Source organism: Choloepus didactylus, chromosome 14 (genome assembly GCF_015220235.1).
Source record: "Choloepus didactylus isolate mChoDid1 chromosome 14, mChoDid1.pri, whole genome shotgun sequence".
In the NCBI taxonomy this organism is placed as follows: domain Eukaryota; kingdom Metazoa; phylum Chordata; class Mammalia; order Pilosa; family Megalonychidae; genus Choloepus; species Choloepus didactylus.
Genome location: NC_051320.1, coordinates 17,384,996 through 17,402,826, shown reverse-complemented (window position 1 = coordinate 17,402,826; position 17,831 = coordinate 17,384,996). Strand labels below are relative to the sequence as shown.

At 40.0% G+C, this 17,831-nt stretch overlaps 1 protein-coding gene across 4 annotated transcripts in view; it reads right to left on the bottom strand.

The window, feature by feature from the left end:
- CHD7 (chromodomain helicase DNA binding protein 7) overlaps nucleotides 1-17,831 on the bottom strand; it is a 184,457-nt gene that overhangs the window by 48,495 nt on the left and 118,131 nt on the right. For all 4 annotated transcript variants that reach the window (XM_037803279.1, XM_037803280.1, XM_037803282.1 and 1 more), the window contains 4 exons: nucleotides 16,384-16,525; nucleotides 11,424-11,561; nucleotides 10,362-10,427; nucleotides 4,536-4,591 (listed from right to left, as the gene is read on the bottom strand). In XM_037803279.1, coding sequence (XP_037659207.1) covers nucleotides 4,536-4,591; nucleotides 10,362-10,427; nucleotides 11,424-11,561; nucleotides 16,384-16,525 — 402 coding nt within the window. The remainder of the gene's footprint in view (nucleotides 1-4,535; nucleotides 4,592-10,361; nucleotides 10,428-11,423; nucleotides 11,562-16,383; nucleotides 16,526-17,831) is intronic.

Sequence of the window (17,831 nt, the reverse complement as noted above, 5' to 3'; positions counted from 1 at the left end):
TGGACTTTTAAATGATAGTGTTGGAACAACTGGTACCCACTTGCAAAAGAATCAAGTTATATCCAGACCTTACGCCATACATAAAAATAAACACCAAATGGATTAGGCACCTAAATGTTAAAAATGAAACCATACAGAAGTATTAGAAGAAAACATGGACTTTATCCTGAGTGTAGGAAAAGGCTTTCTAACTATGACTTAAAAGCCAGAAGCAATAAAAGGAAAGATTAATAAATCTAAATACACAAAATACTTTAAAAGCTTTTACAATGCAGTAAGCACCATAAATAAAGTAAAAGGACAACTGAAACTGGGAAACATTTTTTGCAACAATAAACACAGATAAAGGACTAATATTCCCACGATGGGAAGAACCCTTAAAAACTGAGGGATGTACAGTATGAAAGAGGACAAAAGACATGAACAGGTGATTTTTTTAAAAAAGATAAAAAAAGAGCCATTCAACTTATGAAAAAAGTTCTCTCTCATTCATAATAAGAGAAATGTCAATTAAAACTACACTGCAGGGTTTCTTTTTTGTTTTTGTAATGACAATGTTCTAAAATTGATTGTGGTGAGGAATGCACAACCACGTGATGATACTGTGAACCACTGATGGTACACTTTGGATGGACTGTATGAGAATCAAAACTGCCAGAAAGAAAGAAAAAAAAAAAAACTACACTGAGATACAACTTCTCTAAAAAATTAAAGAGTAAAACCTGCCATGTTGGAAAGATTGTGGAGAAATAGGTGCTCCCATAGACGGGTGGTAGGAATGCAAACTGCTGAAGTCCTTATGGGAGAGAATTTGGTAATACCTAACAGAACTACACGTATACTTTCACCTTTTGTCCTAGAAGTCCTACTGTAGGAAGTCAACCTGATGCTATGCATCCAACAATTTTAAAATACACAGGTGTGAGAATACACATGGCAGCATTATTTGTAACTAAAATATCAGCAACCATCTATGTATGTCACTAATGTCTGACCACTGTGGCCCACGCCCACAGGAGACCTCTGAGGAACCTCTAGCGCAGCCACACGGTGGAGGATCAGCAGCCGGAACACAGAATGAGGAAGGGCCAGAATACAGTAGGGTGAAGAAAGCAAAGTGCAAAAGCGTACTGATAATACGCTATCTTTTGTGTAAGAAAGAAAAGGAAATAAAATGTTTCCAGCTGCATACACATGCAAAAGTTACAAGAGACAACCTGAGGGTACTGAGGGGGTGGGTAGGAACAGCGTAGAAAGGAAAGAAGGAAGCCAGGATGGCATGTCTCTGAGCGTCCTTTTGGGTCCAGTTCTGACCTTTTTAACCATGTTCATGTTCACTAACTTGAAAAAAGAAAACACATAAAATCAACAAGGATAGGGGGAGGGGGGCTAAAATGTAAGACAAACAGAAGCAAATGAACCCCACGTAATATCCAGTAAGTAACATAACCCCACTGAAGGGGGACGGGAAGAGGAAGAAAAACCAACCCGAGGAGATTATGAACCAAGTATTTAGCCTATGTGTCCTTGAGTCAAAGACAAAAAAACTCAAATAAATACTGAACGCTAGTAGTGGGCTCCTTTTTCACAGAAATATGGGCTAGTTATTCTGAAACCACTTCCTGTATAACCTGGTATTGAAAAAAAAAGCAAATACGTTATGAATCATCAGAGCGAGGTTTTCTCATAGTTGGAAAGAGAGTTACCAGTAAGGAAAGAATGGACGGAACCCAATGGTGTCGGACTAGAACTGGAAGTATCAATAGAAAGACACTGTTTCCTGTTGTTGATAGCTAGATAGAGATGTGTATGTATTTTTATATATAATAAACATAAATATGTATGTGTATATATATGCATATATTTATGTGTGTGCACATCTATCCACTCACGTGTGGGTGAGTGTGCACAAAAACACACACACACCTCCCAGCCCTGTCTGCTGCCAGGTCCTAGAAGCAACAGCTCCCAGGTAGCAGTAAGTGCCCTAGTGCCCAAATCTACTAAAAACAACCAGGGCTCCTTGGAAAATTAGCTGATTCTAGGATGGAAATAGGGAAATTACAAGACAAAATTGGACATCTCATGGGGCCAGAGAATAGGGAAGCAATCAAAGAATGACGGGAACTACAGAAAAGGACCCAGGAGCCAGCTTGAAGGGGCTTCCACTGGACACATCTGGGGTGATGAGAGCAAAGCACATAACAATATGATGGTAAAGAATCATGACTCATTGAAAAAAATAAGCATCCACAAGTCCACAGCTATAAATAAATGGGCAAGAAGGTAAAGCTCTTCCTCATAATAGAAATCCAACTCATAAGTTTAAAAGGAATGGTGGAATGGCAATTCATCATTTGGCAACCATTATCATATTTAATAGTCCCTCAAATCTCAATAGTGTCTATCACACAGGAAAGCCACCTTTTAGGACGACTATTCCTCATCTCAGATGAGGACCGAGGACGGCAACGGTGTCTGGCCAGGAGACTGTGCTTCTCTGGGGTTTACGGGCCACATTAAATGTTTCACATGAATGGACGCACCTCCGGCCCACTGCCACACACCGACTTGGACGTCTATCTATTGGAGCCATTTTGAGGCCATCAATGCTTAAAGTCCTTGGCTCCGGGTCTGATTTGGTAAATGTGCACAAGAACTGCCACCCTCTGGCCCACTCGTCTCTGCTCCTCACCCGTCCTTACCCGCTCTCCCCACACAGCTACAGGAAACCGGGTTAACACCCATCATTTCCACGCGTGTGAGTTCAGCACGTTCTGAGGAGAAAATGATGACAGCTAATATCTACTGGGTACTTTTTATTGCCAGACTCTATTTCCTTGAACTCTCACAGTGACACGCCAGAGAGATGCTGTCTTTTTACTCGGTGAAAGGCGTGGCTCCCACACTTCCTCAGAAGCACGTCGGTCTATTGACTTAGCACCGAGCGGAGCGTGGCCGACGACAGGAGTCACGGGGCCTGCTGCTTCCCTCTTCCTAGGGTGGAGCCAATGTTTTCAAGCTGTTTAGACTCCAACTCACAGAGGCCTCTCTTTAAACTCTAGAACTTGTGAATATGGTTCTTTGTCTTAAAAGGGGCACTATAAAATTTAATTCCCACGTTATCAGAGAATGTTTTTGTCCTTATGCTGTGATTGTTATTTAGGCTGGAGAACAGCCTCGGTTTTCTTCAGCAGGACAACTGCTATGCTGGCTCACCAAAGTGGTCCCAAATGTGTTGTATTTGTTCTTCAAGCCACTCCAGAGCTGTTATATACTAAGAGACTCCTAAGACTTATGAAAACAAATAATTTCCTAACATACAGATTTGTCCTAACACTGACTTCTATGTTTCCTGTGGCACACTTTTGCAAAGCTAGTTTAGAGAACGCTAACAAGAGTGGGCCATCTGCGCAGCCTCGTCCCTCTGCAGGGAGGAGCACGGAACTATAGATCTGGAAGAAAACATCCACACCAAGTCCCAGCACGCTCACTTTTCAGGTGGGGGGGTCCAAGACCTGAAGAGGTGAAGACACCTGCCCATATCTGGTGGCAGCAGCACCCAGGGGACTTGATTCCAGAGCCAGTACTTTGTGCCAAGTCAAACCAGAGTAGACCCTGAGTAGAGGGCCATGCCATTATGAAAAAGGCTAGAAAGCTTGACAAATCTCTGCTACATGGAATGTAGGCTAAGATTTGAGTCTCAGTCTAACAAAAACATGAAAATATTTACATGGTCTTCACGGACCTGGCTCTGATATAGTTTCCTGGCTTTTTCATAAACTTGATGACTCTGGATCATCCAAAATCATCCTAAATGTGTATGGTTAACCGTAGTTAAAGGACTCACCCATGCACTGACAATACCAATAGGCTTTACCAGTTGCCTCCAATAATTTTTTTTCACTCCTCCTCTTGCAGAGGACACCAGGGATGCTGTCTATATCTACAACGCAGAGTCAATGAAGGCCACAACCCTCTGTGTTTTTTATTTCCATTTTTTAAAAAGTTATATAAACTCAAACCCACAAAAAAGATCAGACACAAAAAATAGCCCAGATAAACAAAACTCTAATTCACTGCATTTAAAAATATCAGTGATGTCACTGATTTTCTAGAGCCGTTTGCTGGTAGTAAAGTTCCCATCTCAAACGCCGGACTTCCCACATAAAGATGAGGGGGTGCAGACAGGCCCCAGAAAGGAAAATTCATTCTCAGAGGATAAATAATATTTTTACTCATTGTTCTACTATTATACAAGTTTTTGTCCCCTCAAAGAGAACTTCCTGATTATATAACACAGTCAGTCAATTTTACATCTATTAACACCCTTTCCAGAAAAAGGAAATTCATAAAATATCAAAGATAACAAAAGTTAGTAGGTGATGGCCCCCAAGACACTAATAAACCATACCAAAGTTTCCCGGTTCCCAAGTATTATTTTTAAAAATTTCCCAATTATTTTTTTTAAAAATTGAGTGCTTTGAAAATAAAATCTATCCCCACCCCACTTAAAAAAAAAATAATTTACTTACAAGTTTTTGTATTTCACATAGAATTCTTCAACTTCTACCTCCTCTCCAGATTCCTTCTGTAACAAAAGAAAATTTCAGGAGCACACTTGAAATCACCTATTAGAATATTTCAAACATGATTCTTGCTTCCCAAGAGAGGATAGAGGCAGCACGTGAGTTTTTTTTAGGGAAGGGGCCGTCGTGATCAGGCAGGAGCCCGGGAGAAGCCGAGGGACACACTCCTCGGCGCGGTGTGCCTGACTTCTAGGACATGAATCACTTTAACTCCTCCCTAACCACACACAGCTTCATTCACAACAACCTGACCCCAAATCTGGCTTTCGGCCAAACCCACAGTGTTAAGTAGACGCCAAGTGTACCATTTTCTCAGGCAGCAGCCAATTAGCAACTGCTCTCCTGAATGCCATATGTATTATTTTTGGCTGCCTCATGGCAACTTTACATTGTGGGTTTTGTAATGTTTTAAAATATTTAAAAGACATTTATTCCTCCATATAGTTAATAACTCTAAACAGGAAAGCATATAAAACAGAGCCTTGTTCTGATGCTGAAATTTCAACGCATCAGTAGTCACAGCTTTAGTTTTCCTCAATGGTACAATTAAAATCTCTCAGACAAGATGTCTCACACACATAGCAGCCAAATAAAATTAATGCACTAAATAGTGCATTGAGGTAAGGCTGAAACTGTGATACCTGTCAGCCACATCGAGTCCTCAGTGGTAAGATAATCTTTGACATCTCCCCTGATCGCACCTACCTTGGTGGATGTACAAGGCAGCACTTAGAGGATATTTCAGGTATCTCTTTTCAATGTGCTTTTTTTTTTTTCTTTTGGTTTTAGGGTGTTAAACAAGTTGTAATATGTAATTTTCTTCTGGAACAGCTGATCAGATAAATCAGGGATGTAAAACATAAACAGCATTTACAGATGTTTGGGGATTGCTTTGACACGCTTACGAGAGCACGCAAGCCTGCCTTGGGGGTCATGTGTGGCTGCTGAGCTGCCTTAGAGAGGCCTCGAAGAAAATAAAGGCAAGTGGGAACATGGCCGAGACCACACAAAAGAGCAAAGGCTTCTGCACGATAACAAGCTGGCATAGGACCTGTTCTTTCCCTCAATCCCTAACCTCCAAACTATTGTCGAAGATCGTGAATGTAACTTTTCTTTGACACCCTCACCTGTATCAGTTAAATCTGAAATTCAAACAGTTTTTCTCACCTGCCTAGAGACCACAGATAAAAAAAAAACAGGACATCCAGGATTGTGGTCAAAACCCACTGATAGCTGGTTCGACCCTAACACATCTATGAGAGGCCACTGCCATAAGCCCATTTTTTGAATCAATGTATTCAAGACACCATCTATGTCCCAGACTTTTAGTCTTGTTCAAGTTGAAAAGAAAAAAAAAAAAAAAAGTACATTGGATGCCCTCAAGAGAAAAACCTGGAATTCATTTATAGGTAAATTCTAGGTGACAATCCCTCCAGGAAGCAGCTCACCTTCTCCTAATCCACTATCCCCTGTTCTGCCTCACATCTCAGCTATGACTTAGAGATATATAATCTTTGCACAGAACTAGAGATTTCAGGAGAAGGGCAAAGAGGAAGACAGAGGAAGACCAGGGAAGATGGAAGACAAGGATGGGACTAGATAGTTGGATGCTTCTTATGACATTTCACGAAATGCAAGCCTAGAAAGGAGCTGAAAGGCCTCATGTCCTGTTTTACCTCTTTCGATACTCACTATATTTCTTTAAATTATGAAAGAAATTTTCAAAATTATGCACCGTTGAGGTAGTAAAAGGACTAGCCTTATCATTCCTATGTCCTACGATTTCCTTCTTCCCGATCTTTTCTTCCTACTGCCCTTTCACTCTCATTGTAATGGTCCCACTGTCCCATAAGTTCTTAGTGGGCCTTTTATAAAGGCCCACAGGACCAGCTCTTTTACTGAAAAGACAGTTTTCATTCTATCACAATTCCATTCCCAGAAAGCCTGGACTCTTACCACAGCCAACTGTCCCCAACTCTTACCAACACCCATTTTCTTGTCACCGTCAACTATTCCTCTGGAACACCACTGTGGAGTTGCCTCACAACAGTCTACAGAGCTCTGGGAGAAGCCGGTTAGGTTCTGAGACCTAATGTGGCAGCACCTGGAGCTGGGGCCTATTCCAAAAGAGAACCCTGTGCCTCAACCATCCACACAGATTCCAGTGCCTCCTTCTTGCCCCTAGAACTAGAAATAAAGCTGTTTTCTCCCTTTTGTTTTATATAAATGTGATCCCATTGACCTCTTCTGCTTTACTAATAGCAGAGCAGTTAACAAAAGTGTGTGAATTTGTAACCCTTCAGGAGCACCATTTAATTATTCACGGAATGGCAGTGTTTGACCAGCCTCTGGTGATGGCCAAAAAGAGCCCCTGTCAGCACCCAACAAACTCCAGGAGCCATTCTATAATGAGCTCATCTGACGAGTAAATGGGTCAAAGCACTATTTTCACACAGGGAACACTCAAACTTCTTTCTTAGACAGTTACCATTAAAGTTGAGAGCCCGCTGAAGTAACTGTATGTGTTCAACAAAGTATTTCTGAGAAATGTGTATAACTTTTCTTTAGACTCCAAAAATAGTCTACGGAAATCCTTAGTATTCATATGAAATTTGAAGTTCCAAACATATGAGGCCATATTTGTCCCACTGTTCCCATGAACCAGAAAGCTTGATCAGGCAATAAATCAACCCCTTTTTTCACTTGGATCCAAAACAACTATTCAGCAAATGATAATCCTTGTGGCCTAAAAGAACGAGTGACCTTTCCTAAACATCCTATGGCTAAATTAAATAGGCACGCTGGAGAAACAAAGCTAACCTTTAAGGCAAAAAAAGGAAAATTTGTTAATTAATGTGCAAAAGAATAAGAAAGCACCTCAGCAAAGGATAGCAACAAGATCCAGACAGGAATTCCTTCCCACTTCTGGCCCAAAATACACTGTACACTGTACCAGAGATTCCAAACCACACCTCACTTAGGAGGAAATAAGGAAACGGCATTGGATGAGATTAAGAGTTCTGCCTTTCTTTTTCTCTCTCTCTCTCTCTGTCTGTCTCATTACTGGGTTCAGCTAAAGAGGATTAAAACAAACAGCAAAATTTAAAATAAGCTCTTAAAGAAAATCTATCATGTAGTTAACTTAAAATTAGTTCTAAGGAATACAGTCAAAATTCACTTTTAAAACTTTTTTGGCCTTGGACAAAAAAGGATTTGAACTGTTGTTCCCCAAAGATGGATGGCTCAAGGTAGAAAGGGCTACAGAATGACCGAACATGGAAAACTTAAAAGAATTAGCCTTTATTCAGTACAAGAGTCCATTCTTCTATTTGCCTCAAAATTCAAATACAAGCATCCACCGTGTCCTTTCCACCGGGTCTCACACACATTACCGTGGTTTCATCATGGCAAGAATGCCTGAGCCACGCCGATTTAGAAAAGGCGCCTTTGTAGGCTGCACTGACGAGGTGAACTCCACTTGGAAACATTAACTGAGCCCCTGCCATGTGCCAGGCACTGTTTGGGGTCAGAGGGCTGAGAGGCAGGGGCCTGAGAGCTTCGGGGGGGGGGGGGTGAAGACACCTCCTCAGGGCCCATTTTAAATTATTCACGGTCATTGGAGACAGACCAGCAGGCCCAACTGGAACCCACAGAAAAGTCTGAAATTTCCTTTTGTTTCTATGTGTAGTTGCCCCCAATGTTATTAAAACTGATAACGAAAGCAACTATTTTGAGAACATCAGCAGTTTAAAAAGCTGGTATCATCTAACGTTGGGTGCCTTCTGATGTTTCTTGATGGCCCTCTGAGAAATACCAGGACTCTACAAGCAGCTCAAGGAGTTCCACCCCTCTTCCTTACTTTTACATCATGCCTCAAGGCCTACCACCCCTTCCGGAGGAACCTTCCCATTAATTTTCTTCATCCCCAAATTCCCCAGTTCCACAAATGCACCACCCACATGTACAGTCATGGTGATTTTTAATCTCCTATGATGAGAGAAAACCTGGTTAATCTGTAAATGGTGACAATACCTATTTCCTAAACCATAGACCCATATCTTTAAGGGTAATTTAAAAAAACAAAAACAAAAACAAATTCTATAGTGGGCAAAATAGAAAGAAAAAGCAATGTCCTACATAATGCAAAATCTAAGTAATTATTCTCTGAATAATAGAGCTAATTATGATTTGCAACCCTCAAACCTGCTGAGCATGCAGACTGAAGTACTATCAGTTGAATGAAAATTAATATACCCCATCCAAACCACAAGCTATTTACTCAAACAAGTCAATCCAATTCAGTGAAGGGGATTATTCTTTAAAGCACGTCAAGTATTTAAATTTTACCATATATCTACAATTGACAAATGAACAGTTGCGCAGTCATTAGTAGGACAGAAATGCAACGTTTCTAATGAATTAAATAGTGCTCCTTTCTGCTGGAATAGGTGGGAAACTTGGCTGAGATTTTAACATTTGATTCATCAGAGGAAATTTTCACTTTCAAAGAGTCATGGATAGCCCACCACATTCCCCACCCCTTCAACTCAACTTGAAAATATCTTGATATGTTGGCTCTTGTTTATTTTCAAATGAACTAGAGTTGCATTTGCTGATAAAAACCCATACCTTGAATCACACAACAGAAAAGCAAATGGTACTGCAACAAATGAAGAGCAGTTTACTGCCACTGCAATGAAAATTTCAAAGATCTCTAGACAAGAGCATTTGAACAGTAAAGCTTTTCTATTTGAGAAGCCTGTGAGTTCACTTTAGGTCCTGTAATTCTACCATCCCTCACCTCTCTGACTGAGAAGTTGCACTCTGTCTAAATTTTACCAAGAAAAGAAGCCTCTTTCACATGTCAAAATAATGAAGTTGTACTTCTTCCACCTTGAAAGCAAATAAAAAGAACAATGTGGGTTTGGCAAAGATTCAAGCTGAAAGGCAGGCACATATAGCCAATGGAGACCACTGTCTAGAGAGATGGAAAACTGTATTCTGGCATGTGTAAAGGCAGCCTGAGGCCTACGTGACTCCTCAAACCACGTAAAGCATTTTCTTAATCAGGGCAAGAAAGGAGGTGGTTGGGGTCCGGTGGGGGGATCTCCATCTGTGAAAAAAGGCACAGTGCTACTGGAATTCTCTGTGAGGAGCAAGAGAGAACCCGGTGGCAAGGATGTCAGGCTACGGAGTGGGACTTAAGCTTGCCTTCCCAGATCAGCACAAATGTTGAATAATTCTGAAGAGTAAGTCAAATTATCTTCAAAAATTATACTGAAATAGCCCTGCACTTCACCTCTGCACTGTCAATAAAGATCCCAATGAATATTTCAATTGTGTATGAAAAAATGTTACCAAAAGTATGAGAAAACACCTACGCGTTAAAACAATAAACCTAATTTCCATTCTACCGTGGGGTGGGGTGCCTTCTTAACAAAGATGAGAGGTAGATCCATGCTTATGATTTTTATGAATGATATTTATCAATAAAGGCAGTCTATTAATGCTAAAAGTGCTACACATTTCTTTGAAGACTTTTGAGTGTCTTTCCTATTCTAAATGGTATTACCAAAGCATTGATCATTTGATATATTTTAACTTCATTTGGGGCTAAAGATTTACACTGCACTAATAAATCTGACAGGATTAGAAATATCACCAGACATTTTATTTCACAATAGTGGAATTTTAAAAGAAAATTATAAAGCAAAAAATAATTCAAGAGTCGCACACACACCACAGATTTTGATCACTCGGAATGGCGTTTACCTGTTTTTTTACTGAACGACTACTCATGATTTTTTCTACCACTGGGCCTTCTGCATCAACAGATTCCTAAAAAATAAAATAGTACAAGTCAATCCAAAAGGAAAACATTTCATTCTAAACTATAAAAGCAAGAAATCATTTCCTTTTGCCTAAACTCCAAACCCTTTAAATTACCAACTATGACATCACCACCAGTGGGAAATACAACTAAAAAGACCAAAAATCTCACTCTCCAGAAAGGCAAAGGGAAGATCTGTGTTTATTATCTCATGATTATGTGGCTTAATTACATGGAATAGGATGGGCTCCTAAAACCAGAGAGTATTCAGAAACTCTAGCTGCCAAGAGAAAATCATCTCTGCATGATAGCAGTCAAAAATAAAAAATTTTTCTTCATCTATATCCAAAGGGCAAATACACTCATCATTCTATTCTTGTAGGCAGTTTTTATCTATAAACATTATAGAACAGCTTAACATGGCACAAATTACTGAACAAAACACAGAACTGCATTTAATATACTTTTCAATGGGATACAGTTTATTCACTAAAGTATAGTAATGGTAAGAAAAGAGCATTATTAAAAAAAAGAGAGAGATCTGTACAATAATCAATCCTATATTACTACACACATTTTATACGGACTATTTTATCCATCATTTACATTGCACAAATAAAGTATGCCCTGCTGGGAACTATGAGGCAGTAATTTCATAAAGGGGTTCTTATGGCGCCAAACAGCAGGAGACAAGCTTGAGTGGTTTATTAAAGTCCTGGAAGCCACAGCACTGAATTCTCAGAGGTGAATTCAGCCTCCTCGTATCCTAGCTCTGACTTTTCCTCAGCAGAGACCATTAATTCTCCAAAATTGTGTCAAATTACGCATCACAGGCTAGTATAAAAATAAATTTCAGCGAACAGGGCCTTTTAAAAGATACCGCTAACCAACTGATTTCACAGGCGACGTGAGCTGGCGTTAGGTGAACGCTCCCGCTGAAAGCCCGGAACATTCTCAGCTCGGCCTTTGGCAGGCACACCTGGGTGCCCGGGTCTGGGGCTCACCTGCTGCTCTGACTGCGAGGTGTTGGAGGGCGAGTCCCGCCCGGCCGCCTCGGCGTCCTCTGCCTCCTCGTCAGAGATCTTGAACTCCAGGTCCTCCGTGTACCGCTTCCTCTTCACCTGCCTGCTGGAACGTCGCTTCTAAAACAAAACCCCGACAGAGTGGATTTTAAAAAACAGCCACTGACATCCTTTATATGTTCTCTACATGGTAAGATACATTAAAAAAAAAAAAAAAATCAATCTAAAGAAAAGCTTGTAACTTCAACCCTGTAAATCAAATATAATTGAAACAGGGAGAAATCTGGGGTCAGACCCCTGGCACACCCCTCGCCCGGTCACTTTCAGCAACATGACCTGCTACTGGAAAATGGAAATAACAGAAAATCTGGACCCTTGCTCAGCAACTGTGACAAATCACACATGAAGGCAACATTGAAGTTGGGTGACAGACACACAGGGAGTCACTATACTCTTCTTTCTACTTTTGTATGTTTTGTAATATTTCCCATGAAAAAAAAAGTTTTTAAAAAATGTGGTTGCCTTAGATGATGATCGATAAGCTATAAAGTTCTATACAAACACTAAGGTACTATCATGCAAGGTACCCAGAGTATTTGCAGAAGGCCATTAACATGGAAGGCTTGCATTTTAATCTTAGGCCTAAAAGAAACATTCTTGAATGTTTGAAGGGATGAAGGGTCGAATGGCAGAATGTATGATGAATGACTATGAAAAGTAATTTCATATTTTTTAATTTAATTTTTACCACTCTAAAATGCAAAAGAGTAAAAGATGGACAATAGCCAGTGTTGGTAGGATTATGTATCCCATCTCACACGTCTGTGGGTCAAAATACAAACCAGTACAGCCTGTGCAGGACAACGAGGGAATATCTATCAAAAATTTAAAGCATGCCAACCCTTTGAGCCAGCAATTACACTTCTAGTAGCCTATCTAATGTAGCTTGGAAATATCTCTGAGATAAATTGTTAAATGAAAAGGAAAACAAGTCACATAACAGTAAGTAGATTATGATTCTATTTCAGAAAGAATCTATATATAAACTCCATAAGCTCAAGGCACTGTATGTCTTGTTCAATTCTCTATGCCTGAAAAAATATTGGCCAATAAAATGAATGTATATGTTTTCAATTACAGAAAAAAAATCTGAAAAGATACACACCAAATTGTGAGTAGCTGGTAATGCTGGGGAGAGAAGTAAATGCACTTTTTGTTTAAGAATAACTCTATACTGTTTGATGTTTTTTGACAAAGATTTAATTTTGTAAGCTAGTTCAAGAGAGAAAAGAATCTTTTCATTAATATGTGTATGTGATAAAAGTCTAGTTTGAAAATGACATGTAAGTTTTAAACTGCTGATAGAGGCGAGCATATTACATGCTACAGAATGAGTTTGCAAAGCACACAGAAGAAATGAAAACACTGAGAAAAGCAACACATATAAATTTTTTTCTAAGAGTTAGGAAATAAGACTTTTTAAAAAGCCTTGTGAATTTAGCAGACACAAGCAGTTTAAAATTGGGACAGTAAGGCAGAGAGAGGCAAACCCCCATCACGAGGACCAGCGAGGAGGCAGGCCGTCGCAACCCCAGCACCTTTCCCCAAAGAGGGGGGAGACGGATTTTTATTTTACAGAGCCTGTGCCCTCCCTTCTCTCAAAAGGGGCTGGGAGGCAGCTCGTCACGTGTGCTCACCACATCAAGACCACCGGGCGGGCTGCTCGAGACCCTCAGCTCCGAGCCCCCGGCAGTGGTGGCTGCACAGGCACAAGTACCTCTGTGACACGACACGCATGCGGGTGCACTTTAGTAACGTGCGTCCCTGAACGAGTGGGCCAGAGGTCACTGTCCTGACCCTCCTCTGCAGCACAGAGGTCAGGGACCCGAGGGGCTGCCACTGTCTGCGCCCCCTGCCCACTCCGCGGGAGGCAGTTTGCCGTCGTGGGAGCCCCCTGTCTGCACAGGCCCCGACCCAGTGCAACCTTGGATAAGCTCATCCTTGGGCCCTGGTTTGCTGGTCTGTGGAATGAGATTCGAGACGGTAACTGCCTCCCAAGGATGCTGCGACACCCAGGTAAAGGAATTCGTTTAAAGCCCCAAGCACAGGCCATGGGACGTACGGATGCCAAATGCCACTGGCAGCATGAGGCAGCCCCACCTCTCCAAAGGAAACACCAGAAAGCAACAAGGCCACAAGGCCCCACTGGCGCGGATGACTTCCGCCCTCTCTTTCCAAAGCTGGCCTGGAAAGAACTGCTGCTCTGGCGCCCGCTTTTCCACCCCTTTCAGCCTGCCAATTTCGTTAGGACACAAACACTGTTATCGAGAACAGCATTTCCATTTTGCGATGTTTAGCACAGTATGTGTGTTTCATCTGACATATCGATTTAAATTAAAACGGACCGACTTATATTTTCATCTTTATACTATTCCCATAAGGAGCAGTGTGCTACGCACGACACTTCTGGGATGTTTTATCAGGTTTCCATGCTTGGAGCCACATGGTGCCCTCCAGCATCGGTAACTAAACAGCTTTGGGTAGCTAATCCCACTCTGAGAGTAAAGAAATTGTCCCGTCAAAAAAACAGCAAGCTTTTCTTTTTTAAAAAAAAACAAACAAAATTCTACACATTGGTGGACACAGCTTCTATGGTGAAAGTTTCTCCTCACATCAACTCCGCAGCATAAATTGGTTCTCATCACCACTCATCTGTGCAAAAATGCCTGGGCTCGTGAAGTGCTGTATACGAGGTCCCTTATTAAGAGTAAAAACAACCCAAAATAAAATGAGAACTCAATGTCCTCTGCATTTTTAAAATGTTACATGACTTCTCTATTTTCTAAATACTAATTGATCTTATCTTTGTTTATTTGGGGTATCAAGGTTAAATTTCCAAATATAAATTAGTTATTTAAAAAATTAAAGAATTTACTATCAAATATGTTTCTATTATGGCCAGTTATGCTATTATCTGAAAAAATTTTGTGGATCAAAATGAGATGCAAGAATTGTGTGTAAACCATAACGCAAAACTTCCAAATTGACACTAAAATATTAGGTCAACTTTGGAGGATTTTATTTTTTAACTTGGATTGCATTAGGATACTTGATTATCATTTAAAGAGAAGACTTATGTGTTTCTATGATTTTGTTGTTATGGGGCTTTTGACACAATTTTGAGTTAGTTAAAATTAATATGGCATTTACTGAAGTCTAAAATCAATCACAAAACCCAAGAATTTTCACCTAAGCTTTCCCTGCATGTGTTCTCAGAAGAAACATCATAAACTCCAGCTGGCACCATTTCATGTGCCTGAGATACCAAGAAAGCACTGCCTTCAAAGTCAGGTGAGCTTGTGGGATTGCTTGTAGCAGCTACTGAGCCCATAACAGGTAAGCGCCAGCCGATTACAAAGGCTGCACTGATGGTCATTAGAATTTATTAGCATTTTTCTATAACTGACATGCAAAAGAAAAAAAAAAAAATCCAAAACTAGTATTTCACAAAGTCCATTTCTATCTGCACTAATGCAAACAGACTTTTAAACAATAGAAGCAGTATTTGGAAATAGCAACTTTCCGAGACAGAGAACCTTCTTGAGTTGTATGAATAAATCTTCTTAATATCATGCAAATACTATTATCATAAAAGTCCTAGTTTAAGTAAACACAATCAGGAAAAAACACCCCGAATATAAAAACAAAATTCAAAAGCATTAAAATACCCTAGTTTTTAACTCCCTAGGCAATTAAAAGTAAAAACAAAAAATTACTTACCTTCCCAGTATCTTTTCAGTGATGTGTAAAATAAAAGGAAATTAACAAAATTAACCCCAATTATCAGAGGTACTGTTAGTTACACACCAGACTGAACCAAAACATACATGTACTGCTGCTCGCTCTCCCTCTCCCACTTCCAGATCCTCTTAGCTTAGGCCATTCTGGGAAGTATAGATAACTGGGAATTCTACTACACAAAACCCAAAAATATCTGAAATTCTTTAGAATAGAGCTGCTATCACAAATTCCGTTTTCTGACTTGTGAGTGACTTGGTAAGGGTGTAGGTGGACAGTACTGTGTGTGCTAAAGGATGAGAGAAGCCACTGGAGCTTCCGGGGGGCCGACTCCCTGTCCCGACAGGACGCCTAAGGACTGCCTTTGACAGCTCGCGGCACTCGCGGAAGTTCCATCCCCAGCCATCGCAGCGGACGGCACTGGCACGCTCCCAGGGAACCTAACAGAGAAATAACTTTAACTGTCATGCGTAAGGATCCCTCTTAGTCCAATCAGGGAAGTCGGTGTGCTTCACACACAAGAACCGCCTCATTTGGGGTTAGTTTTTTTCAACTGATTCCTATGAGTTTTTCTAAAAGTCAAGAGAATCTAATACTGGAAAATTCTGCTGAACTGCCATTCAGAGGGTCACTGATTTGTTCACAGAAACTCTAGTATGACATGTATATATCTCAACTCTGGCCATCAGATGTGAGAAACCTTAGGACAAGCTACAAATTACCTCTTGACTTTTATTCTGCAGAACAAAAACAAAACAACTGACAGGCAACAAATCTTCAGAGAAGATTAAAAATGTGAATGAAGCTTTTAAATGAACCAACATATTGACAATATGCTAACCGCATCTTAGCAATAACAAATATAAACATCAAAATATATGTTTACAGAAATAAAAAAAGATTCTCGTTTTTCTTTGTTATAATAGGAGTCAAAGACGGCAAAACCAGGGCTGTCTGGCCAGAAGTTTAATTGCACATTGGCTCTCCAGCCTCCATCACTGTGGATAAAATGTCCCAGACAACAACAAAGACATCTTAAAAGCATCTCTGTGACAAAGAGGGAGGTCTGGGGCTGTACTTCATGCCCGTATAGAGTTACCCATGCTACATAATCAGGGCTTGGGTAGCAGAATAACTACATTACCTGAACACCTGGGTCGTCGTCTTCTTCAGGAGGAGGAGATGGTGGGGGTGTTTTTTCTAAGTCTGAATTTTCAGAACCTTCTGTTTTTCCCTTGTTGACCTTTTTCTTCAAAGCACTTGCTTCTGAATCAGGTTTCTTATTACTAGAATGCAAAGTGGATCGCTTAGTGGTCATTTTTAAATGTGGTTTTCCACACGCCCCATGCCTTACATTTCACACATCAATATCCCGAAAGCATTAATGACAATTTATAAATCAATACATTCTGACCACTTAAGAGTTATGTGGTGCTCTCTACTAAGTTTGCATGGCAAAACCCCATATTGATGATCTTTATTTAGAAAACATCTGACCTAATTAAAAAAGAAATTGCGTGCAAAAACTCCTAATGCCACCCACAGTGTATCTGTGCACCTAGATGATGCAAACTGCCAATACACCAAGGTGTAATGAAAAGTCAGGTTAAAAATTAGTTTTGATTTCAAGTTTTTTAGGTGCAGAACACTTTTTTTTTTTTTTTAAACTTATGGTCAAGGAATATTAAAATACAAGAAACTTCTTTTTTGTGTCTTTTATGGGTAGTTTTACAGGCACCTATTTAAGTCCTGTTTTTGACCAGTGCTACTGGGTGTTCTCTTTTAGAGGATCCAGCAAGATTTTTATCCAACTTACAACCTTTCAAACTCTAACTAATATATGTAACAATTTCCCGTTCTACATAATTTTACTTGATGGAACTTTCTCAATTAAAAATGAACTTTATCTGGGGAATGTATTTTTTGAAATAATCAAAATTAGCCTTTCTTTCCAAAAAGTAGGCTACTGAAATACAAAAATATAGCAAAGTAAGCCCAATAACTAAAACACATTTTGTCGTGTGTCTCTGTCAAACATGAACAATTATTTGAATGTTACGTTAAGTCAACAGACAGGAATACACTTTAAGAAAATTTTTTAAAACTTTTTTTTTTTTTTTAAGTTTACCACCACCTTTAGAACCTTCACTTGCCATCCTATTAGAATGCACACTTAGTGCCACCTTCCATTTCAGTGTCCAAACTGGCAACAGAGTTTTCAAAGACCAATTTGCTCTCCAACATTTTAAATAAGCCAAACTCAGTGTTGATTATTTTTCACTATTTCTAGAGAGACCAAAATTCCAAAGAATTTTGAAAACAAAAGATATATTTCAAAAACCTTTAAAAAGTTTATCTATTGAAGTTTGCAAATTCCCAGGAAAGTGTGCTGACAGAGTATGTTCAGTGGCGTTTTCTCAACCTCAGGTAGTATAAAAGGAAGAGGCCCAGGCATCTCTATGCTTGCTTGCTTTCTCTTCTTTTTTTAAAAGTAAGGCCTGCATCACATAAAATATTTCAAGAGTATGGTGAATATGATCAAGTATCCATCATGCACCTAAAATCTATCAAACAAAAAATACAATAATTTAT